Raw genomic sequence first — 27,485 nt, forward strand, 5'->3', positions numbered from 1 at the left:
TTAGTTCATATTTCCAATACAGGGATCCCACTGAGGAATAACTAGCGAGATGGGATAGGATTCTTCACATTGTGGGTCTATGCGAAGTCGCTTTTCTGGCATAGTGGGATCACTGACCATGGCGGTGGCCTAATTGACAATTTCATAGTGCAGCACAATTTTGAGGTCTTTAATGTTGCAGACCAGTTGACCACTTTCGTCGGTACGGTCCTAGATGTTTGATTGTTTTTTAAGAGATTTTATGTATCCACGACAGTTTCATAAACCTGCTTGAATGTCGCTTACACCTTACTGTGAGTTTTAGAAAAAAATTGTAATTAAACAATATAAATCTTTGGTAGATAAATTGTGAAATTACAAAATTTAAAATTTTGTCCAACGATAAAACTTTTAACACAAACTGAATATAAAAATTAAACTTTTCTAGTGCTTTCTGTTTGAAGTATTTATAAGCAATTTTTTCGTTTACATTGAATAAAAACTCCTGGAATGAAATCACTAAGTACAAGGTATGTGAACGTTAGCTTAAATGACGTTTTCTGCTGTAGGAAAAGTTCAGAATAAATATTGAAGCAGATTTGAGGAATCCGATATTTTTCAACGATTTCTTTCCCAGCTTTTCGCTAATGTAATGATGCTTGGCTAAACCACAACAAAATTATGAAGGTAAAAAATTGTAATAGATTAACGGACAAGAAAAAAATAAATAGAGGCGAATGGCTGTTCCATTTGGTTATAGGCGTGTAACCATTTACTTACAGATAATGTGAATTTACATCAACAGATGTGCAGGCTATTTATTAATTTAAAAATTATTAAATTCGGGAACTTAATTTAGTAATACTTTACAACACTGGTGTTAAAGAAAAATTCAGCAGTTTTTATTTTACAGATTATATCATTCTATTTATTTTCCTTTCACTGTTATTTCGTAGCAATCCTTATTTAGATTTATTTAAACACCTTCGATTTCATGAATATTCGTTTGAAAGTGAAATGGTACATAGCTTATTACTGAATCGGCGAACCGATTTTAAGATGTTATAAGGTATAGTCTTGGCTTCTTTGTGTTATGAATACAGATTTCAAAAGGGTTGCCTACACGTGGAAACAGGTTGTAGATAGACAACGTCCATCGACAAACGTGAGCGCATTGAAGTTTATTTTTTACAATTTAAAAAACCTGTTTTATTTACTACTTTTAAAAAGTACATGTTATTAAATAATTTTAGGTTTTCTATTTTATTTTACCTGTTAAACCATTATTTTATGATACACTGGCTACACCGACTCTACACACACACACACACACACACACGCGCGCGCGCGCGCGCGCACGCACACTGAAATGTTACCAAGAAACGTTAAAGATTATTTTAAAATGTAATTTGTGCTATAGTTTCACTTAAATAATCGTATTCAGACTAATGTTTCTTTAAATATATTCGTATTAGTAAATCAGCATTTGCATTGTGGTGCAAAGAAAGGTTTTATTAACAAAAAAAAAGTGCCTACATAATGAAAGATTTTTACATATTTTATAGGGTGAATTGTTCGTATTAATAGTAGAACTGTGGTAAATAAGTGAGTTTTCGTTGTCTGATTAGTTAATGATAGGTTTATTAACTTGAAAATGTCAAGTTACTGTTTTAGTGATCCATACTTGGCCCTCTATTTCTTTGTCGTACGGTTTGAAGCTTAATAACACGCTTCATAATACTAAGTACAATGGGACCGGTCCTTCGGCCGTTACAAAAATTCTGTTCAAAAACTAGAGACTAAAAGTATTCTGTGGTCTTTTGGTTTGCTGTTAGTGTTTTTTGCTTTCGGTAGCGTGTGTATCAACCGATAGTTTCATGGCATGCTGATTGCATACTGCGGCTGCTGTTTAGCATCATATATAGACTCGTTATCTGCTCCTCATTTGCGGTGTATAAGGCACAGATTTCTGCGAACGTGTAACCGCCTCACCGCGGTGAAGAGGTGGCAACGACTTCTGATCGTAAGCCACTATTACAATTAAGGGAATACTACTTGTCCTACTTGCGTTCTTTTCAGAACGAAGACAGTAATCTGTAGTTATTATTATAACTGATCCAGAAGCGGCTAAGAGGTACAAAGAGTGACAGGAGAATATCACAGGTCTCCAGCTGCCCGTGCTTGCTGCAAGCAGTCGTCACACAAGTGGTCTCGCCCAACTTTCAAGTAGGAGGAAGACAGCGAGTTCTCGTTTCTACCATGGCTAGTCAGGTTAGGGAATCTCCAGCCATGGAAGGTTTTCAGGAGGTAATGAGCAAGCCCAAGCGGAAGAGGAAGCCGGAGCCAGTGCTTTCAACTTCCTCTGAGGATAAAGTTTCGGAATTGGAGTTAGGGACACCCAACCGGGTTAAACCCATTGAGGCGTTTGTTAAAAAAGACGAAGATAAGAGTTTGCCCTGGGCTTTCCCGGACTACTTAATCGAATTCTTAGTTCTCCCCGGCAGCGTAAGTTCAGGCGCGAGGAAGACAATTCTTCCTCGTTTGATGAAACTGAAAGAATCCTTCTCTGCTGTAGCAGAAGGGTACGAGGCCTTGCCCTCCAAGCCCAAGGAAGTAAAGGTCAAAAGCGGTTCCAACTCCAGCACAGCCCAGGCGCTATGCTGAAGTAGAACGCGGCAAGCGTGAAGCCAGTAAGACCAAACACCCGAGGTATTATTCGGAAATAAGTCCGAGGGATTCACCAAAACGAGTTTGAATCTGAAGAAGGACTTTTAGGCTGCCCTGTATGATAGCCGAAAGGGTCTTAAGATCAGTGATATTAAAGAGACCAGCAAGGGTCTGGTAGCCGACAATAAGGAGACAGTACGTGTCATCCAAGAATCTTCTGCTGTGCAGAAGCTTGAGGTCAAGGTGAACCCCAAGCCCAGTCGTACGTCCCGAGATATAATCTATGACATTGACCGCAGTTTCTCTGATGAGGAAGTTCTGACCCGATCAGAGATCAGAACACCGACTTGGACGAGGCTGCGTTTCAGAAGCAATGCAGGTTAGTCTTCCAAACCGGGTCTACAGAATTGTTGGTCGTAAGAAAAAAAAATGCATTCTCATGTTAGCTCTTTCGATCCAGGATGGAGTTGCAATAGACGACGATCGTGTTCTCACTCTTTTGATGTACGATCTGTTTCCATATGATACTGAGGTTGGTGAAACCTCTTATCATCGACGTGTTCGAAGGGAAGTTATAGGTTTTCGCTGAGAATTTGTCTTCTGAGATTACTGAAGCGGAGGTCCGCCAAGCAATTTGTAGTCTGGCTAGGGATAAAGCCCCCCCGATATGATTGTATCACAGTGGAACTCCTTGTTCGCACATTGCCAGTGATTCATGGTTGCCTGACTAGGTTTTTTAATAGGATGCTTTTTGCTGGATATTTCCCAGCGTGTTGGTAACGTAGCAAGTTGAAACTACTCTTCAAAGGTGGCTTCAAGAAACCCCCTGTAGGTTCTTAGCGGCCTCTGACGCTCATGCCTGTAGTAGGAAAGGTTTTCGAGAAGGTCTTTTTGTACCTTCGCATCAATGGTAGGTTGACCTCTAACCATTCGCTGATGAAAGACCAGTATGGCTTCCGCTCTGGCAAGAACAGAGCGGAACAGAGAACAGAAAACCCTGTTCTTAAGGTGATGAATTTACTTTAACCAGGGAGTGCAAATATGTACTCGGTGTCTTTTTGGACATATCCGGGCCTTCAATAACTTGTGGTGGCTCTCTGCCTTGTTTCAGTTACAGCAGTGTGGTTGCACGTAAAATGAGATTGAAACTCTCTCGAGCTATTTCAGCAACAGAATCGTCGTCCTTCGTGACAATGGGTTGCTGCTGGCCGAAGGAAACTCGCGTGCTGAGATAGAACTCAGAGCAGCACAGGCATGTAAGGTACTAAGGTTATGGAATCTTTAGCATAAGATGGTTTTCAGTGCGGAGAAAACCACCATGATGTTTCTTAAAGGTCGTCTAGCCGCGGACCCGTCACCCGCGGGTCGTGAAGGACGTTCTTCCGATTAGATATGTCATCGTTCAGAAATGTGTGAGTGTCATCCTTTATGAGAGGCTTCAATTCAGGGAGCACCTTCAGTTTGTCGCAAAGAAAGCTATTGATGCCTTCTTTGGTGTTCGTAGAGTCATCCATCCCGATTGGGGGCTGAATTATCTTACCATGCGTATTCTTTACAAAGGTGCCTGCAAGGCCATAATGTTGTACGCTGCGCCCGTCCGGGCTCATCGTTTACAATTCCAATTCTATAGGAACATTTTATTGCAAGCCCAGCTTCTTCTGTTATTAGCTGTTGTCGGAGGCTACAGAACTGTCCCGATAGAGGCAGTCTCTGAGATCTCCGGCGTAAAGCCCATTGATATTCTAGCTACGGAACGTAGCAAGCGGTATGTTTCTAAGAAGGGATGCCTTCTTACTTCTGGACGTATGCGAGAGATTGAAGACCAAGGTTTTGACTCTTGGCAAGTTAGGTGGAACGATTCTTCCAGTGTCCGATACACGCATGATATATCTCCAAATGTTAGGGAGCTGCGAGCAATTAGATGGGTCTCCCCCAATCGACATACAACACAATTCCTTTCGTGACATGGTGCATTTAGGAATAGTTTGACTAGGTTTGGTTTGGCTGGTTCGAGCTTGTGTCCGGACTGTAGGGTCAATGACACTGCGGACCATGTCCTTTATGTTTGTCCCCCGTACGAAGCGGAATGTACCAGAGTTGTTAGGGAGCTCGAGAGAGTGAATTCCTTTCTTGATCTGCGAGTCAACTGAAAGACTCGCAGAGAATGGACTATCGTGGCTGGCTTCCTCCGTTTCCTTGCTTTGAGCAGAACGACTGAAGGGGTATAAGTAGAGTAGGACCCCGGGTTGCTGGGGACCACCTGGGCAGTTGACTGGTCGGAGGTAGGCGTGTTGTCATAGAGCCACGGTTAGTCAGAATAAGTAATGGTGATTATTATTATTATGTCTGCTGTCGGCGGAACGACGACTGAACTGTCGAGGGTTCAGTTTCACCATGCAGCCGTGAGGTGTTGCTTCGTTTTGACGAGGGCAGATTTGAATCAGCAAGCATCACTCTCGGCGGAATGGTGACTGCACTGCTGAGGGCATGGATTCCCATGCAGCCGTGAGGTGTAGCGCCATCTCGACGATGGTAGTAAGTAAAAGTAAATGTTACGCGGGACACTGTGATGGAGCTGATTGGGAGAAGGTCTGTTCGTCTCTCCCTGGTAGACCAGATGGGAGTCCATAAATAAAACCAAGTCAGGGATACGAGGATACGAACTGAAGTTTGAGTTCACTAAGGGAACTAGGCGTAAATTTCGTTGTTGCGAACAACATTTTTGGTGATATGTTATTTATTCAATTAACTCGAATTTATTCAATTATGAGACTACACACGAATTGGCTTAAAGTGTAGAACTAGGCGCGAGGTTCGTGCTTCCGCGAACTCGGTTAGATCAGAGAGCAACGAAGTAGGACAGTAGAAATTGTCCGAAAGAAGCCTACAGCGAAGGCGAAGGCTGAGCTATTAACTCACTGACGAAAATGTCTACCGAGGAATTTACATGGGTGGCATTCCAACGAGGCCTGGCTTATTGCAATGAGATGTAAAAAGTTAGAGGGCAAAAGACGACTCCCGTTAGAGCCTATTAGGGCTAGGAACGGGTGGTTGGTGTGGCGACCGGAATCGTCAGAAGGCGGGTGTGTTCCCCTACGGGGGTTGCGATGTACGTCCGTGTGAAAGTTGCAAAATTATTGTATAAACATGCCTTATTTACTGCTTAGAAACTAACTTATACTCACTATCTTTTCCCCTTCGGGCCCCTTTTTGAACGAATAGTTTTTCAGTTATCGATCGAAGAAATATCTATTTCAAAGAGGAACGGCTATTTTTTTTAATTTAAATAACCTTAATATTTGCATCAATAAGGAAAGAAAAAAAATGTTTAGGGTAAATTGAGAGCGGTTATTATTTATACGAAAGTGTACTGGAAAAAAAATAATTTTACGTTTTTTTGTAGAAGAATCTGTACAGAGAGAAGAGTACTGCAATAACTAGGATATAATTATCGTGTTTGTTATTGCTGTTTGTAAGAAAAGGATCAGCTAATCATTTTCTGGCGAGCAGTACATCGCCAGCCCAGTTGCGAAATATGTTTTCACATTTTTATTCACAAATATCACTATATCCCCGTCCTAATAACGGTTGCGTTTAAGTACTATTTAAATTCTCTTACTCCGTTTATAAAAATAATATACCAGTTTTGCCATCACTGACTGAAAGTGCTACCACTCAAATAATGACAAAACAACCGATTCAAAATCGCTCAAACTAGGCGAGGATAATGAGAAAAGATTAGTAGTTATTATGCAAGTTTAGAATTCTTTTTTGCATATTACAAGGAGGTAAAGTCGAAAGACAATCTAGGAAGGTACATTTTTTTAGTTTTCCATAAATTCATAATAAGAAATTTTGATAGTGAAATGAAATCATATAGCTAAGCAGAAAATTAATTGGGAAAGAAAATAATATCATCCTTGTTTTATGTTGTTGTTTTGAAGCATTGTATGAATCATTCAACGATTGAAACATATCATTTTTACCATAAGTCTATTATTTTAAATCATATATATTTATTAAAAAATCCTTACTAAAACGTAGAAATTAATCAATGATTAAGAAAGATTTAATAAGTAAATACAATAATCAAGCAAAGTTGTTTTGTTAAAAATTAAGTTTAATAATAAAAATTTCTGAAATTTTGAAAAATGAAAAATAAAGTTCTAGAATTAAATATTTAGTTATAAAAATGAAAATAATATTTTAATAATAAAAAAAGAAGAATTTTCCTACATTAAATAAAACTATAAAGCTTAAACGTTTTTTGCATTAGTGTTTTAATTTTCAAGATATATGGCACACATTCATTCATGTGGTTCATATTTAAATTAACTGCAAACAGTAACAGAAATAAGATATATTTTAAAACGATAGTTAATAATTGAAATATTATTGAAAATAGTTAAATCATAAACAAAAAAAGTCTGCTTCGTACAAATAAAAATTTGGTTTCATGAAACGGAAATGTTTTACAAGATAAAAAAAAATAAAAAAAAATAAACTATTTTTTAAAATAATAAAAATAAATAACTACAAATTAGGAAAAAGATTATTCCTAATGGAATAAAACTTTTATACTTAATTTAAAATAAACTTAGAAGAGAAGTGCTTAAAATATTTGTTTTTTTTACGATTGAAATCAATTTTCTTATGGTAAACTGACCAGCAGAGATGCGTCCTGGAAGGCAGCCATAACAGAAGTGGATGAAGAACTTCTACACAACCTTTCCTTTCTAAAACTTACTAGTTAGATAAAAATAAACCAGCAATTGCGACTCCTCCGGAGCAGGGGTCGCATTGCTCCCTCCTTATAGTTAGTGCCCCGTTGTGGCGTATTCCTGCTAGCCTATTAAGCGTTAGCACCGAAAGGACTTCAGTAGAAGGGGAATTGCGTCGGGACGACAGGCTTCATAAGCCTAGCCTTCCGCGGTCGGCCCATAAAATGGGTTCGATAACGCTGGTTCAACAACGGATTGAAATGCAACTAAATCCGTCTTAAATTAACTAAATAATAATAACCAAAACTAGAAAATTAGACCCGCTATATAAAATAACCCTTTAAAAAACAAGCCCGATTAGAATGATCCAGCAGCAAGGGACTCTGTCCAGGTTCTGCGATAAGTAGGGAGAAATAAACTCCCGTCAACTTTGCATTCCATTCCATTCCATTCCGGTAAACTGTGCTCAGTTTTCCATTTTGCCAAGTAATAAAGTTTAAAGGATCTTAAAAATATATTATTTAATTCTTTGTATCGTTTTCATTTTAGAAAATTTGAACTTTTATATTAAAAAATATATATATATATATATATATATGCGCGTGCGCGCGTGTGTGTCTCTGTCAATACAAGAAAAAAACTAGTGTCAGAAAAACAAATTCTTTATTTACGAAGAAAAAACTGTATATAAAAACTAAAGTAGCCTACATTAAAATCATATATTTGCCTTTATTGTAAAAAATTAAATGAATAAATAACGGAAAAAGACCTTCATTAGCTTGAGAAAATATTTACAAAGACCTATCCTTCATACTTCAAATAGCAGTTATGACATCTACAAATGTCTTTGCAAACACTCAGTTCTTTCCTCGATGCAGAAATCTACTTATGAAAGAAGCATTGGTTGCTTCATCTATTACTCTAATGTACTGAACAAACAAATTTTGATAACATCGCCTTCACTAACTACTCGTTCTGAGTGTGAATTCTGACTTAACGTTGAAAAAAAAAATAATAGGCATTGAATGAGACTCGCTGAATAGTTATAAATAATTTATGAAGGTAAAATTATATTCTAATGGAGGATCTGTTAATTTTTTCACTTATCTATCCATGTTAATGTGAGAATATATAAGCCAATTACTTTTTCCGCATCTTTAATTATTTCAATCGTAAATTAAATAACGTATTTAAAACAATTACTATTAGTATGCACTTCTATTATAATTAGTCTTTCGGCAAATATTAATAGTACTTTAATAATCTTTCTCCTTTTTATGAGTTAATGAATATCTCTTTACAATATGCTACAATTAAGTACATTTGGCATGGGAATAATAATATACAAGATAATAATAATAATTTTAAGTACATGTACACCTTCAGACTTTATCTTTTCAATCTTTTTGTTGCATTATAACGTAATATAATTCATATATAAATTACTTTATTAATTAATGTTAAAATTATGGTAAACTAATAATTTTCAATTAAAAAATTTAGCCTTGTTATAAATTTTGTTCTTCCATCTCCGGTATCAGCATCAAACAACTAACAAAATATGGTAAAAACGTCATTAACTTTGGTCTTTATAAGATGTATTATATTCAAATAATGTTGTTCCTTGGACTTAAAAAAAAAACAAATACAAATTCACAACTTTTGACAATCAATAATAAGATATATATAAAACAGTCGTAGAACTGTATAGAACTTGTTTAATCAAATTCTAAAAAAAACAGGTTGAATTTTAAAAAATTCAACCTGTTTAATTCTTTCAAGGAAATTTTAGCTGTGAAAAACAAAGATATCGCTCATAGTCGTGACGAATAACGAAGTCGCAAGTAAAAAAGCATTCTTCATCACCTGAAAGATTTCTTTCTTTCCTGTCCTTTTAACTGGATAAAACATTTGTTTGTTCTATTAATAAACCCGTGAAATGCTACGTAATGAAACTTTTTATGTACCAGAAACTAATAATAATATTAGTCATTACTGTATGAAATTTTTTGTAAGCCATCCAAAAACCAGACTATTGTCTTTAAAATGTATTCTTTTATTTGAATTAAAATTTGCCTTACAACAGGTTATTAAAAATTTTATTACATTTATGAAAAATACACCTAGTTTATTTTATTAATAATTTTCAATGTTTTATTAATACAGATTTCCCTTTAAGTTTCTATTTACATTATATTAAGCTAGTCTATCTTGGCAGTTTCTTTAATCGCGAAAATGATTGGTTAAAGGTTTTATTAAATTACATTGTCACAATAATTTATTTTGAATTTCAAATTCTTGTTTACTTTTTTAAATCTTAATTTTATTTTTGTGAACACCTGATTTAAAAAAAAAAGTTTTAAGTTTTGTAGAGAAGTTACTCTTAGTCCTAATACCTGTTAAGAAATCTATTTAGATAATTTTTGCTTAGAGTTAGAATGGATGTTGAACTAACTGATCTAATTGATTCTTCCGTTTCGTAAACAGCTAAAGGGCATTTTTTTTAAATCAGCTACTTTTTTAAATCAGAGTTAACCAAAAATTTCAGTTTATCTTGCTTATTATTCTGTGGTAGTATTTTGAATAATGACATCAGGAAAGCAGCTTCTTACCAGAAAATTTTCAAATACCTTGTACTTTTGTGATTAGGTTGAATTCTGAGGTTTATCATGAACATTATTTAAATAAAATTATAAGGTATAACCTAACGTAATGAATTATAAGTTTAAAAAAAGATTTTCAATTCTACAGAATAAAATTTGTACAACTTTTTTTTTATTAAATAATACCTTTAAACAATTAGATTTTTTCTGTACATTGTTGAGCACATATTGTCGATCAAGCTGATGATACAAATTAAATGAAAATTGCTTGAAAAATATGAAAGCAACATTTTAGTGAGAAAAAGGGGATTTTTTACTTTTTTGGAAGAAAAGGTTAAGAAAGCAGGTTAAGTTTTCTGACCGAAAATTTTTTTAAAAACTTTTTTAAAAATATAGAAAACATCTATTACAAATATATAAAAAATATATATCATTACGCCAAATTAAAATGTAAAATAAAAAATATACTCATTAAAAGTAATAATTAAATTGTATATCCACCTTACCAGCAAGTAAGTGTTAATTAAGTCGTCGAGATCTTTCGACTATAAAATAATATCTGATCTATCAACATGACACAAATCGATTTCTGTATAATTAATAAATCTAAATATATTATACTCTTATTATACCTGATGATAAATAAGAAATAAATGTAAAAAAAAATATTAATACATATGCTCCCAATATATGAAGGCTTTACCTAAAATACACAAAATCAATACACCAACAAAACCATTAATTGATTTTACCCTAACACCAACATATTTTTTAAGTAAATTTTTATCAAATACATTAAAAAATATAATAAAATTAAACAGTACATACACTTTCAAGAATGGGTATAATATTACAGATCCTTTACATAATATTAACATAAACAATGATACAAAAATTATATCTTTAGATATATGTAATATGTATACTCAAATATAGATATAACTAAATCGTTAATAATCATCAAAACATTTAAAAAATAACAAAAATTTAAATACACAACGTATAAACGAATTAATTTATATGATTAAATTATGTTGCGAGTGTAGTTTTTTCACTTTAATAATCAATTTTTCAAACAACCATATGGTTTAGCAATTTTACTATAATTATATGTGATGAAAATAATCATAATGAATCAGATACAATATGAAATGAATTTAACAAAATTGTCCTACTCATAAAATTTATTATGAAAACAGAAAATATCAATTGTTTAAATTTCTAAGGAAGTATTGTGATCGCGAAAAATTTCGGTTTTCAGATTTCAACAGAGATATCCATTTTGACCATCCCTAAATCCATTTTGTTCGGCGCGACGTCAGTATGTACGTATTTCGTATGTATGTACGTATGTATGTATGTACGTACAAATGTATCTCGCATAACTCAAAACCGATTAGCCGTAGGATGTTGAAAACTTTGGATATACGACTGTTGTAACGTCTAGTTCTACACCTCCATTTTTATTTCGACTCGACTGAACAAAAAGTGTCCAAAAAAGCCCAAAATCCAAACAAAATTGGATTTTTGACTCTTTCTTAACCGAGGTAATCAGCCCTCATTGAGAGCTTTTCAACAATATATCATAAGTGGTACTTATTTTCAATGGTTTCAGAGTTTAATAGCCAAACGAAATTTTAATTAATGAAATACTTGGATCTTAGAAGAGGTTCGAATCAAACTTCATCTCCTTTTTTAAACTTTTTTTTAATTTAAATATATTGATTTATTAATAATTATTAATCTCTGTAAAAATATTTTTACAATAAATAATAATTCAATAATAATAAAAAAAAATATGAAAAAATATCGGAAGTTATTAATGAAATAAAATTTTATGTACTTTTATTTAAAAAAATGTGTATATGTAGTTTAATTGGCGTACAAGGAAGTCATATGGTGCTCACATCAGATTTTTTAGATGTAAAAATATTAAACAATAAAATAAATAAAATAAAATTAGAAATATATTGTAAACCTTCTTCTAATATTACAATAATTAACTACAATTCATTTTATCCATGATCACAAAAGATGGTTGTTTTTAATGCAGTTTTATATGAGCCGTACATTATTTAAAAGATGATAAAATTTTTTTAAACAATGAAATATAAATAATTAAAAAGATTGCCCTTACAAACGGTTATAATATTAATACTATAAATAAATAATACAATAATCTTATCTTATTAATTTTAAGATAAACAATTATAAAACTATTACCAGGTAAAACTGAAATAATATACATAAAAAATCAATACACTCCATATAGTCAAAAAATCGAAAAAAAATTATAAAAATATTAATGTAACGCCTGCTTATAGTACTAATAATAAATTAAATATATTAATAATAATTATAATAAGACAATAAACAGTAATGATTCTAAAAAAACAGGGAGCTTGATTTTAACAAATAGGGAGTATATAGTCTGGGTTATGATGATTTCGATATGACATATGTCGGTATTTCAAATTTTGCTAAACATATTTTAGATAATGGTCATATTTACAATTCAGTTACATTTATAGATATCCAAATACGTTTGATATTATTTACGATCATTTTAATACACATAATTTAGAGACATTCCAGATATATAATAACCAAAAAAAATAATGAACAGACATTTTTAAAGATAGATTATTGAAACAAGTACTAAATATAAATATAAAGAAATAATAGTCATAACTGAAACATAATTTCTGATAACATGGTTTTCTTTTTAATTACATTTTAATCCACTAGAGTTCTTTATATTCTCTTCAGTATACTGTTAAAATGCAAACAGTCTTGGCTATATACGTATTTTAATTTTTGATTTAATTATTTTAACTTTGGACTTAATTATAATATTTTAACTCCTGATAATGGTTTGAAAAAATCGAAAGATCTCGGGGTCTTAACTTATTTGCTGGTAAGATGGATATATCGCTTATTAATCACTTTTAAATATTTTATTAAAATATACTAGCGGAACCATGTTCAAGAAATTTAAAAAGTATTCCTCATTCTAATTTTTTTTTGTTTAATTTTATGACAAATTTTAATGTTAGAGAATTCCAGTAATTTGTAGATCTACCGTGCAATCTGGATGCTTAAACCTTGCTAATTTAAATCATTATTTAAAATGAAAATGATGGTTCATCAACAGCAAATATAGTAGAATTAGTTTTAGTTGAGAATTTACATTTAATTAAGAGATTATAGTAAAGATTAGACTAATTTAGAATCGAAGATAAAAAATTTAAAAATTACCAGTTAAAAATATTGGAAAAAGGAACATTTAGCCTATTGTAAATTATTAACTTTAGGATGTACCGAATGAAAATAATTACCATCAGTTAATCTTCCAATATGACTAATTCATATAGAATAAAGATCTGAATGACAAAGCACTGAATATTCGTTGAAAGATCAGCACGAGAGCTTAAAAATTTAGCATTTGATTTTTATATTGACACATACATCTGTGTTTGCATGCTTATGTAACTCGTTCTGCCTCCATGACATGGAGGCAGAAAGAGGCTCAATGCCTCCATTGATTGGTAGCGTCTCTGCCTTTCATCCGGAAAGTTCTTGGTTCAAATCCTTGTCAGGTTTGGCGTTTTATAAAGCTCTACCAAAGTCAGATGAAAAAAAATTAGTTAGTATAGCTGTAATTCGTTGTAGTTCTATAGTTAAAGAAAGGAGAATTAATGAGTAACACTCGAACGACTTACTGTATTAAAACTAAATTTTGCACGACTATTCCTCGTATCTTAAGAAAGTACCTTGTAAGGAAGTAAAGTTTTTGAAAAAAATTTGATTCCGGGATTGAACCATCACATTTGAAAAATTGCTACTTTCAACATTTTTGTCTAGTTACGGATAAAAATTAAAACCGTAATATAATTTAAGATCGGTTCAAAAAGTGACTGCATGAACTTAAAATTATGTATGCTTGTTAAAACTATTCGGTATTTAATCTGTATCGTATACAAAAGGTGAACTGTATATAGAACTGCTTATAAATTTGCAATAATAAAGTTCTTTCTTGACAGATTAGTAGAATGTAAATTTATTTTGAAAGCGATTTTATTAAAAACTAAATTTAGTTAGCAGCAGGAAAAGTTAATAATGTTCAGCGTATCTTATATTTTCATTTTACAATACGTCTACTAGATTCTGAAAAATTAGCGCGAAATTCTGTGTATTTTTTTAATGAAATTTCCATCCTTTCTTTGAAGGGAAGTCCGATTGACCAATTACGGATGTTATAACGTCCATCACGTACACGCTTAGTTGAATAGGCTATATAAAGTATAAGATATTTCATAATGTGATTTTAATGTAAATATATTTTTTACGTTCTATAAAATATTATATTTTACAATGAGCTTATTGTATTCGAGAGTAATGTATAATTTAAGTATTAACCATGAGGTAATTAAACCAGAATTGCTTTTCATTTTCAGCGATCTTTTAATTTTAATAATTCCCTTTTCCAACAAAATATTATTATTTATACCGATTCGTTCATTACTTCTGTAAATATATCTATTTTTGACATTTCAACTCTTAACAAACTGTTTCACTTTATATTATAATTATCTCACTTAATCTTTTTAGGAAAATGTAACTTAATAATTCGTTCGTGATTATCTATCTGTTAATGCTATTGCATAGTACAGCTGCAGTGGGCTATAATCAATCTAGTGGTGAACATGCTGTTCTACATAACCGGTCTTGGTACCTGGCATTTCCCCCCCCCCCTTATCATTTTAAACACTTTACCTTCCTCGTTAAAATACGCGTGTTAGAGTATGCGAGGTCTCGTAATAATAAAAATAAAAATGTAAATCTGTCAAAAAACGTATATAAAAAATTTTTACGAATACAAACTAAAAAAGTACAAATATGTCTATTACTAGTATTACATCTAGTTAAAAATTGCTGGAGTAAAAAAGTCGGTCTTATTTTTATAAAGATTTTATTTATTACATTATAGATGAGATGTACGCTAATTTATTCACTGTTATGCAATGTGATAATTTAAAACTGCAAAACCATCGAAATGTATGAGCATTATTGTATACCAATTATGTTTCTTTATAAATACCTGAGTGTCTATAGCCTGTTGTATGCGTTACATATATTGTTTAAATTCATTCTCTATAAAAATACTCATATTTTATATTTTTCCTCTAATAGTAATGATAACGGAAACTAAATCTTCGATTTGTTTACTAATTACAAAAATATGATGTAATGTGAAAGTTTACAGTTGGATCGATAGTGTTTTATTCTGTTATTATAGTAAGCGTGTAGACTCCAAACATTATATTATTGGTTAATATTGTTCTACTTGATTATCGGAGCGGTGCAGTAACTATTATTAAGTTACTGAATAAAGATAATATAAAATTATTTATTTCTCATTAATTAATTAATTAATTACAATTTTATTAAATATTATGTGCGATCGAGTTTGAAGTTAAATCTCTCGGGAGTGGACGAACAGATTTTTATAATATGAAAAAAATTGCCTTTTCACTTTTATTTTGTTAATTGCCTTGGAAAGTGATTCGGACGCTTTATTTGAGAGGTTCTTTAGGTAAATGCAAAAAATAAACCGTTTTGATTTCGAAGGTTTTTTACGGTCGATTCTGACTCACGAAATACATTACCAAATCGTTTAAAACTTTGAATAGTTTTAAAATATTCGTCGTAGGGTTTTAAATAGATCTGTTATTAAATAAGTATATGGATTTAAAAAGACTTAAATGTTTTTACGTGCTTTTAAAGCTTTAGAAGGCTTTGAAATTTTCTTGTATTTTCTTCATCCTACTGGTTTAAATAAAATTAATTCCACTATTTAATTGTTGGACTAACTTTAAAAAAAAAAAACAAATTAGAATTTTTTTCCTTGCAAATATTGCACTTAGAATCGTACTTTAGGTAAATAAAGTACGATGGTCTCGCTATTTGCTACATTGTACCGTATGGTATGAAACGAGACATAAAACAATATTAAAAACTGAAGTTTTGTGTGTTTACTGATGTTATTTTCTGTTTAACTCTGTTTGACAGAGTTTATTTATTAGTCTGATTAGAAGAGATAATGTCTAAACTAAGAAAGGATTGTATATTACTTATTTAATTATGATCTGTAATGGATTATAATGATTGTTAGCCAACAGAATGATAATTATCTTATTGAGAAGATAATCGGTCATCCGTGATAATCCATTCATCAGTTGCCTTGGATCTACTCATCTTTTATTATAATTAAATAATTTCTTGCAATTGTACATACAGTTATTAATAATTAAAACTGTAATCAATTCCGTAAATTTAACAAGAAATGTAATAAAACAATTAGTCTAAAAATAACTCAATCGATTACACAGCGCAGCAAAAATTTTTTCAATGATTTGATACAAATAGGCATTTTTAAAAGTTTTTGTATTGATGACTGAATTTATTTTTTACGGAAGAAATGAATTTATTTTTACTCTTTAAAAGAATGGTTTCTGTTATTTTAACACAACCCATATTTTTAAAAATCCAACTTAAAATGTTTGTTTTACCATAATACTTGCTTAAATTTCAAACTTGATTAAAAAATTATTAGATAGATTTCACTGAGGATCTTTGCATTGTGCTAGCCTTAATTACCTTATAAATGTACAAAATTAATAAATACATGTATAAAAAAAATGTCTAAAAAAAATGCGTGCTTCACACGTATTCATAACGTGATTCTCAAAATGTTAAAATTATTAAATCTTATTACACAGTAGATCTAACAGAATTTAAGAGATACAGTCAGTGATGAAATTAGGTATTGTCGTTAATTCCATATAACTAAATACGGCAATGCCACGCTGTTTTGTCATTTTCACAGTTGCACATTGCATATTTGACGAATTGAATCGTAATATGTACCAAATAAAGTATGATAAATTTCACTAATTAACTTTGCGAATCGTACTATTTTCAAGAGATCCTCTTTTCTACCTAAAAAACAGAAATTGAATACAACAAACGTATGTATTACAAAAGTCCTTACAATGGCAATGATACAAGTAAAATATTTAAAACATCAAAATATAACGAAAACATAGGATAAATATGACGTATTAATTTTCTTCTATCTTACGCTGATTTAACTTTATTAATTTTTTCTCAGCTGGGTTAAAACTTCTTTTTCTTGATTGACGCTCCTCAGTAATCTCTCTTTAGTATAAAAGTTAACACCATGTTAACATTCCACCTCTTTTCCATGTCTGATGTCCTGATGGAAACGTTCTCCTTGTTCTTCGATTACTTCTCCAAAGTTCTCAGGAAAAAATTTACATATGTAGAAGATGAAGCTTCCCACTCATTTTACAGCCTTTCTCATAATTTTACAGAATTTTCATAAAATTCTGCAATATTGTTTTGATCACGGCTTTGTAGTTCGGATCTTTCTTGTTTCCCAAAAAAAAAAAGGGTCTTAACTTCTTTAAATGAACCCAAGCAGTTTTTTATGTTGGTTTCATTGTAGGTTCAAACGCTTTGTCTTTCATTAAATTCCTGATCTGCTCCACGAAGATCTCTTTTATTCATAGATTTTTAGGAACCTTTGTTACTAAGTACTGGAAACAGCCAACATCTTTTGTAAGTGCTTTAGTAAACTGTCTGATTAAGCCAAGCTTGATATGATGAGGTGGTAATAGTATCTTGTCTGACTGAACGATTGGTTCACTTATTATTTTCTTTGAACTAGGTTGAAGTTTTTCTCATTTGGACCAAATTTATCCTACTTTTAGTGTTATTAACATTTGTTAACCACACAAAAATAACAATCGTGTTCATGATTTTTTGGCTTCCTCCATATCAATGAAATTTCAAGATATTGATTTTGTTACCATTTTTCCTGTCTCAGTCCTACTACACACGTACGCCATACTTTATGCGGCAATCAGCTTTTGTTTTGATCTCCAAGCCTACATCAAACTATGCCTAATACACATTGTTCACAAACTAGTAACATTTTGCCTCAGTTTTTTAATTATATAACTACCATAAACATAACAGAAAACATTCGGGTTATTCCAAACAAATACTTGTGTTAAGTCATTTCTACACAAACTGCACAATCTCCCCACCGAGTCGGTCTAGTGGTGAACGCGTCTTCGCAAATCAGCTGATTTCGAAGTCGAGAGTTCCAACGTTAAAATCCTAGTAAAGGCAGTTATTTGTATACGGATTTGAATACTAGATCGTGGATAACCGTGTTCTTTGGTGGTTGGGTTTCAATTTTCATATCTCAGAAATGGTCGACCTGAAACTGTACAAAACTACACTTCATTTAGACCCATACATATCATCCTCATTCATCCTCTGAAGTAATACCTGACAGCGACTCTCGGAGGCTAAACAAGAAAAAAAAAACAAAAAACTGCACAATTTAAAGATCGTAGCACAAACATAACCTCAAAGTTCTACAGCAACTCAACAATAACTACGGTTTGACGCCTGAAAGGCACCTGGATGTAACAAGTGCTGCCAACTGCTCCTTAGAAAGAAAACATTTCCTTTCTTCCCAAAAACTTATACAGATTATGTTTTAGGGAATAAAGTGTTCATCTGATTTGCAAAAAAAGTTGTACGTGATAGAAAAAATGAATACTAAATTTGAAATTGGTAAAAAAAAGTTTAAAACGCCTAAAATTATATGATCATTAAAATTTATGGAGCGCTGTGTTATTGCTAATAATAACACATTAAGTATTTTATTTTTTTAATAATGAACTATAACAAAAAATGTAAAAAGCCTTTATGCGAGTAATTTTTTTTATGAAGAATTTTCTGAAAGTAGTAAAAGTCATCGTTATAATATATTAAAATATTTATATTTTAAGATAAGTTTCTTGTTTCAATAGATCAGGGAATGATGACGCACCTTTTATTTTATTAATTTTTAGTTATGAGTTATTGCAAAATAATATGATGCTGGTTTTATGCAGTGAGCCTTAATATACCTGGTAAACATAAGTCCAGTATGCACCTGATTATTATTACGATTTTTATGTAATATTTTATTATCGAACAAAAATAAATCGTGTTATTGTAAATGTTGTAAGATGACCATCTTACAACACCTAAAGACCGACACCTAAATTGCCGATCTTCCCTATCTCTCTGTCACACACTTCTTTTCTAAAAATCTAGTTTCTTAGGTATCGTTTTTCACGCATCACCTGTATTTTTTTTCTAGTTCTTTCCCTTTGGCCTTTACCCCATATTTAATATTGTTTTATGAACGAAGGCCTCTCCTCCCTTCAAATTAAAGGCCAACCTTTTTGCTTGGCCTTTCTTTGATATTTCCCCTATTTTGCCGAGCCCGTAATTAGTTCAGTCCTTAAGTTATTCTTGTTAGTAATTTCTGACATCAGTCACAATAGTCTGATAACTGTCACAAAAATTTATTTTTGTTTCCATTATTTATCGTTATTGAGATTTACTCGTGGACGGATAAGTTTGAAAGTTTTTTGTTCCATAATTTTATATCGTTTTTTGAGTTTACGAAGGTTTAAAACTCCTTATTAGCTACGTCGTTCACAAATTTCAAAAACCATTCGGTACCCGAACAAATGGATCATCCTGTGATAATCTGTTACTTAAAACCTAAAGCAGTGTTATATTTTAAATAAGGAAAGAAAAGAATTGACTTAATACGCGTCATGGTTTGTTGGGTTTTTGCAACAAAAAAAAAACAAACAAAAGCAATAATCCCTCATTGTATACGGTTATTAACTGATTTAAATTAGTTAGATAAGATAATTTATGACGAATCTGTCCGACTTATTATTCGAGAGAATCTTCTATTATTTACTACTAGTTAATGACAGTACTAGGATGTGGGATAGTGAAATATTAGGAAATGAGCCTGTAGAATTTGTTGTAACATTATTTAATTAATATTTTTAATAATAAAATTAACTTTAGTACTATTTAATTACTGTTACCGTGCAGGTCAAACAAAAAGATTTGAACTCTTTTTCCTTCTAACTTCAGTTGGAAGTGCTAATTTTTCTTTGATGATAAATATCAGGGTGGTCGCTATTTGATAAAAACGAATGAACTTATTAATTCCCTCTAGACGGTACAAGCACGCTTAAAATTAAATATATTACAAAAGAGCTTTATTTGTGTGGTTAAAATATTTTATTACTTCCAATTAGGGGACATTAAGTTTCATTAATTACTTATATTAAAATTTATGAAGAAAACCCCCCACCATTAGTTTATTTAATTCTTATTGTTATTTTGTGCATTACGTACTTACTACATGGCAGGAGGGAATAGTTTTTGTACATTAGAATCCGTTCCACTTATGTTTAGAACTGATGTAAACAAAACTCTCTACTCTTTTATTAGCGGGTTATTTCCTTGAGCTCATTGTAAATACTTAGTGTGGCATACCCTTATATTATTTATCTATACATACAATATTAACGATGTTTGTAATTTAACATGATATTAAATTGTTTAATAATAAATTTATTATCTTCATCTTTCTTTTACTGACGTCTGGTTGTATCGGAAGGTAGACGACAAATACAGAAGTCTGTCGGCCAAAGTAGGAATGTTTTACCAATCCGACCTTGCGTTAAACCATTTGTTCAGATCCAAACCCGAGTTGTATGGTCATAGGTCAATGTAACCTCTTTAATAGGGTGCTTACGTGTAGTTTTACACCCGGTTATCTCTCAAATCATAGACGTTAATAACAATCAGTCCAATTATAAGATTGTATTGTCAAAGTTCGTATTATATCAATAAAAGTAGTTTGGTGGCGCATCTGAACGTTAGCTGACGTCGGAGATTACACCCAATATAACGTATTGAATCGGTTCATCTAATTTTCTGTAACGAGTTAATAGTGGATGTGTAAGAAGAATTTTGTTCATAAAAAAGACCGATATTGATAGCATCCTTCTCTTCCATTATAAAAAATTTGAATATTATTGCATTAGAAAAATATATTTGTCAGTATCAGTTTGAAAGAAAAAAATGATAACGTCTTTATTTCAGTTTGCACTAATTATTCGTTGCTAAAATAGACTAATTATGTCTCTACGATATTTTTTTACTTCCTACTCGATAGTGACAACTTTTCATTAAAGGTTACCAGCATCGGTTTTTTCGTAATAATAAAAAACGTCTAAGAAGTGACATTACTGCTGATCTGGATAATGGAAATGAAGAAAAGATAGTTGCATTTTTACACGCCAGTGGACTTCTTAGAAGTCTGTAAAAGTTGAAAATTTTTTTAAAGCTGTGTTAAAGAATCTCTAAGTGGAATTCATTATGTATATGGGAGTCTCGAAGCGTGGCACGTGTAGTGACGTGAGGTAGCCCTCTTGCCTAGGCCATCCTGGCTCGTCTGCATTCAAGAGCAGTGAGACGGGGTGTGTCCAATGATGGCATGGGGGACCCTCAAGGGTAAACTGAGGGCGCGAGGCTATGGGTAAGCGCAATGGATGCCTGTAGCCTGTTTATAAGGAGTCAACTGCCACGGCATCCTGGCGCGACTAATATACTGCTTCACGGCGGTTCTTGTCGCCCCGAGGGTGCTTAAACAAATTAATAAACGAGACAGGTAGAATAATGATATGGTATGGTATTGTATAGACATATATTTTTTAATTTCATGTTCATTGAGATTATTATCTCAATTTTTAATATCGGGGCCCTTTACACCCCGTAAGTTGTGTTTGTCTTTGTTGTTTTTGTCTTAATGTATTTTGTGAAGTTGTGCTTTTAAATAAAATGTAAGGGCCCTTTACACCCTTACATATGACGATCCAGATGGTGATACCAATTTCTTTTAAAGAATGTGACGAGGGCTAATGACCCTAGCAGTCGATGCCCGTAAAAACAAGCAAAAAAATAAAATATTAAAAAATAAAAAACTTAGGTTCTAAACTCATGAACACTGTTAAATATAAAATCATCTCTTTAATTGTAAGTTGCTGTAAATAGTAAGTTAATAATCGATGTATTGAAAGTTTATTGTGTAAATAAATTCCGCAAATTCAGGCACGAAATAACATTTTTTTAATAATTATCTGCTTATACTGTAATAGATTTTTAACTTCAGACTACTTAGATTAATTATCTGTATTAATATGTATGATGAAACAGTAAAAGTTATTATCCGTTTACATTATTGCTTATTATTTATAATAAATAATTATAATTATTATTTCCTTACTATTTCGTCTATTTTTACAATGTAATCGGACTTATTGTTTTGCTTTCTCTATAGTGTCTACGATTTTATCCTCTCCTATTAATAATCTTATGACTATTTTAAGAAGTTGAAAGTAAAACTGTAGAATTTTAAATATTTTATTGTTGTAGGGATAGCGGCATGGACGGTGTGACGGTGGACGGCCGGAACGGTAAGCCGCCGTTACAAACGCAACAGAGCACCGTTTGGTCCAGGAGACAACAAGCAGTATGTGTCAGGCACGCTTTCAAACATTATGGATCATCGAAACACCCGAACCACGTACTTAGCAATCTCAGCATGACAGTCGGCAAGGGAACAATGTGAGTTATATGTTTTAAAGTAAAATTACGTAGTACCGTGAATTATACTAATACACCTCGTCTCGCTTTAAGCAGTCTATTACATATTACATCAGATTTAACTCGATTCTACTTCAGTAAACTTTTAAAGAAAATTGCTTACATTCCGGTAACAAAATATGAAAAATATTTTTTAAAGTCACGATTTCAAGGAAAAAATATAATTGTATATATTTTATTCTAATTTACTGTAATTAACTTACACTTGACATTGTTTTACCCTTTATAAAACACTTTAGTCACAAAATACTAAAATATCAGATTTAAAATAAGATTTATTAAATGTTTTACATGAATCTCTTTTTTATTTTAATCAGTAAAAACATTTAGATAATTGAACTGATATCGATGTATGATGTGCATATAAACTATATCGGAAGATTCAATGTCGATAAATGTTTTCTTTAATATGTACTTTATTAATAAGAATATATCTATGTTAAAAACTTTATTTGTTATTAAGTATAATGAAATAAATGTATTAGTGCTAAATAGAAAGAAATTGAGAAGTGGTGCATCAAAGTGTTCAAAAAAAAATATATAATTCAGTTATCGTTAAATAATTGTTAGCAAAACTTATTTCCGTTATGACAAAATACTATCCTTAAATTACCATATTCTTGATAACCTCCAGAGAAAAAATGAGTATTTTGTGAAAATGAATCAAGATAAAAAGTATCAATTCTCTTTTTTTCATGAACCAAAATTCTTTACTTATCCGTTCTCTTTGAAATGCAATTAATTTCATAATTAACAATAACAAATAATGTCGCTGTAACATTATTCAAGCACGAGGTAATTACAAGACTGCCAAAAAGGAGTGTAATGTATTTAGAGTGTATGCAAGTATGCTCCACCGTAGCAGCTCAATGGCTGAACCGATTGTCACCCGCACGCTCTTTAATTATCCTATGTTAAAAAGCTATGTTTGTCAGTAATGTTTTTTGCAGTCGTAATTTTTTATATTTATCTCTTGTTTGAAGAAGAATGGGAGAATGTTAAAAAGGAAATTCTTAAATCAGCAGAAGCAAACTTAGGCGGAATAAAGAGAACTGGTAGAAAACCTTGGTTTTCAGACTATATATTGCAGCTGATGGATGAACGTAGAAAATATAAGAATGCTAGTGATGAAGAAAGTAAAAGGAACTATCGGCAATTAAGAAATGCTATAAACAGGAAGTGCAAACTGGCGAAAGAAGAGTAGATTAAAGAAAAGTGTTCAGAAGTGGAAAGAGAAATGAACATTGGTAAAATAGACGGAGCATACAGAAAAGTTAAGGAAAATTTTGGGGTACATAAATTAAAATCTAATAATGTGTTAAACAAAGATGGTACACCAATATAAAATACGAAAGGTAAAGTCGATAGATGGGTGGAATATATTGAAGAGTTATACGGAGGAAATGAATTAGAAAATGGTGTTGTAGAGGAAAAAGAGGAAGTTGAGGAGGATGAAATGGGAGAAACAATACTGAAATCTGAATTTAAGAGAGCATTAAAAGATTTAAATGGCAGAAAGGCTCCTGGAATAGACGGAACACCTGTAGAATACTGTGCAGTGCAGGTGAGGAAGCAATTGATAGATTATACAAACTGGTGTGTAATATTTATGAAAAAGGGGAATTTCCGTCAGACTTCAAAAAAAGTGTTATATTCATGATACCAAAGAAAGCAGGGACAGATAAATGTGAAGAATACAGAACATTTAGTTTAACTAGTCATGCATAAAAAATCTTAACTAGAATTCTATACAGAAGAATTGAGAGGAGAGTGGAAGAGGTGTTAGGAGAAGACCAATTTGGTTTCAGGAAAAGTATAGTGACAAGGGAAGCAATTTTAGGCCTCACATTAATAGTAGAAGGAAGATTAAAGAAAAATAAACCAACATACTTGGCGTTTATAGACCTAGAAAAGGAATTCGATAACGTAGACTGGAATAAAATGTTCAGCATTTTAAAAAAATTAGGGTTCAAATACAGAGATAGAAGAACAATTGCTAACATGTACAGGAACCAAACAGAAGCAGTAATAATTGAAGAACATAAGAAAAAATCCGTAATAAGAAAGGAAGTCCGACAAGGATGTTCCCTATCTCCGTTATTTTTTAATTTTTACATACAACTAGCAGTTAATGATGTTAAAGAACAATTTAGATCTGGAGTAACAGTACAGTGAAAAGATAAAGATTCTACGATTTGCTGATGATATAGTAATTCTAGCCGAGAGTAAAAAGGATTTAGAAGAAACAATGAACGGCATAGATTAAGTCCTACGCAAGAACTATCGCATGAAAATAAACAAGAACAAAACAAAAGTAATGAAATGTAGTAGAAATAACAAAGATGGACCACTGAATGTGAAAATAGGAGGAGAAAAGATTATGGAGGTAGAAGAATTTTGTTATTTGGGAAGTAGAATTACTAAAGATGGACGAAGCAGGAGCGATATAAAATGCCGAATAGCACAAGCAAAACGAGCCTTCAGTAAGAAATATAATTTGTTTACATCAAAAATTAATTCAAATCAGGAAAAGATTTTTGAAAGTATATGTTTGGAGCATAGCTTTTATATGGAAGTGGAGCTTGGACGATCAGAGTACCTGAGAAGAAAAGATTACAGGCTTTTGAAATGCGGTGCTGTAGGAGAATGTTAAAAATAAAATTGGTGGATAAAGTGACAAATAAAGAGGTGTTGTGCAAATTGATGAAAAAAGAAAGATTTGGAGAAATATAGTTAAAAGGAGAGACAGACTTATAGGCCACATATTGAGGCATCCTAGAATAGTTGCTTTGGCATTGGAGGTATAGATAGATGGAAAAATTGTGCAGACTGGCAATGTTTGGAATACGTAAAACAAATTGTTAGGGATGTAGGATGTAGGGGGTATACTGAAATGAAACGACTGGCACTAGATAGGGAATCTTGGAGAGCTGCATCAAACCAGTCAAATGACTGAAGACAAAAGAAAAATCTCTTGTTTGATAATATTTCTCAACGTGTTATGATTTTAAAGAGAAAAAAATTAATTTTATTATAACTTTTTTAATTTTTTTTTGTAACTTTTTAATTTAATGACGGGATCGATCTGTTAATGAGTCTATATCAAACAAATATAATTCCGAATTATTTGAATTCTATTGCGTTTTAGACCCAAATAATGTAATTAAAAAATTATTTTAAAGTAATTTTTTGCTTTATAGTAATATAACTAATTTGTTACAAACTACAGTACATAAATTTAAAATGAAAACCTAACTAATACAACAATTTTTTCTTACATTTCGGTATTATGAATAAGTATTATAGAGAATATTATAAGATTTTTGACCTTTCGTATTCTTCCCAAATCATATTTAAAATCATTTTAGGCGTTAATTTATAGGCAGTTGAACAATTTATTTATTAGTTTCAAAGACTTAATAATTAAAAGGAGAAACTATCTGCTACAGTGAAAATTAATTTTGATTTACTGAAAAAGATCCAACTACAGCTGTTAATAACAGATCATGAAAATACAGGATTAAACTATTATAGTTATGATCCGTATCTTATCTGTATTTTGTATAGAAGAAATAAAAGTATTGAGAATATGTAAGCTCTTCTGTAAAACCGTGCGTTATTTTTAAACGTTTTTGATTTATTATTATTTTTTTATCTCCTTTACCTATGAGTGTTATAAATAAAGAATTAAAAGTTTTACTTTTAAACGCAGAAAGAGTTCCTCAGAATCTTTGCGTTCAATTTGTCCCTTAAGGGACAAAAAAAGGAGATGCATTTTTTACAGACTATTATAATTTTCTAGTTTAAACGATGTTCGAAATATATTTCATTCGGCTCGTTTAGTCACTTATCGCAGAATTTATTCTTATCGATGGTTTTAAAATGCAAAAATTATAAGGGGATTATACTGTCGGGTTTGTTTTCGATTCCAGCCGGATAGTAGATCTTGAGAATTTACAAAATATTTTTATGGGTTAATAAAACCTTTCTTTGTTACAAAACAGAAAAAAAGCATGTTAAAACAGATAGAAATTTTTTTTTGGATTATAAAGTTTAACCTAACATCAAATAAAAACTGTTTTTATCATATTCCTCACCAACAAAAGATAAAAAGTAATCATAGATTTTTTCTGTTTTTATTAAACAAGTGGTTCATGAAATATTTTTTATGTTTTATTAGTCTATTAATTTTCACAGTAAATTTTTATTTTTAAATTTTAAACTTCTTTAGCGATTTTTTAGTAAAATTAAAATTTTAGCCATAAATATGTCTTTTCATTAAATTCTTATTTTATTTAATTTACCCTTTAATATTTAACGATATTTTACACTTCATGCTAAATATTTAAAATAAAATGATTTGAATGTATTTTACTTAAATGGTTTATTATTTTACGGTAATCTGTTTTCTTTTTTTTAGAAAACTTTTGAAGTTAAAAAAAATTAATTCATTTCTTTTATTCATTTCCTTTGTATAATATTTAACAAGGAATAATTTTGAGCTTATTCGGAAATACCTTCACAAAAAAAGGTAAATAAATAAAGATGAAATTCATTCTGCGTTAAATAAATGCGATTTACTCCTACTATAATTTTTTAAAACTCAGTAAAGTTAGATTATGTATTTATTTTAATTTTATTTATTTATTTAATTTTTTTTGGACTACATCCAACAAGTAATCTGACCAATGCCAAGGTAAATAACTTATTTTTTTATTTCCTGATCACCTGTTTATTTCCACATTCAATTACAAAGATTTATAAAACTTTAGTAAAAAAAAAAAAAACTACAGATTTGAAACGATTAACCTCTTTTTCTTACTACGGTTGTACACCATTAAAAAAGCTAAATAACAATTAAAATTAAAATTTTATTTTAAAAATG

The 27,485-nt window shown here is 31.3% G+C and overlaps 1 protein-coding gene across 4 annotated transcripts in view; it reads left to right on the forward strand.

Annotated features, from left to right (window-relative positions):
- Positions 1 to 27,485, forward strand: part of snu (ABC-type transporter snustorr) — a 438,101-nt gene that overhangs the window by 321,337 nt on the left and 89,279 nt on the right. For all 4 annotated transcript variants that reach the window (XM_075372561.1, XM_075372570.1, XM_075372579.1 and 1 more), the window contains one exon: positions 22,370 to 22,561. In XM_075372561.1, coding sequence (XP_075228676.1) covers positions 22,370 to 22,561 — 192 coding nt within the window. The remainder of the gene's footprint in view (positions 1 to 22,369; positions 22,562 to 27,485) is intronic.

This window comes from Lycorma delicatula, chromosome 1 (genome assembly GCF_047948215.1).
Source record: "Lycorma delicatula isolate Av1 chromosome 1, ASM4794821v1, whole genome shotgun sequence".
Lineage (NCBI taxonomy): Eukaryota > Metazoa > Arthropoda > Insecta > Hemiptera > Fulgoridae > Lycorma > Lycorma delicatula.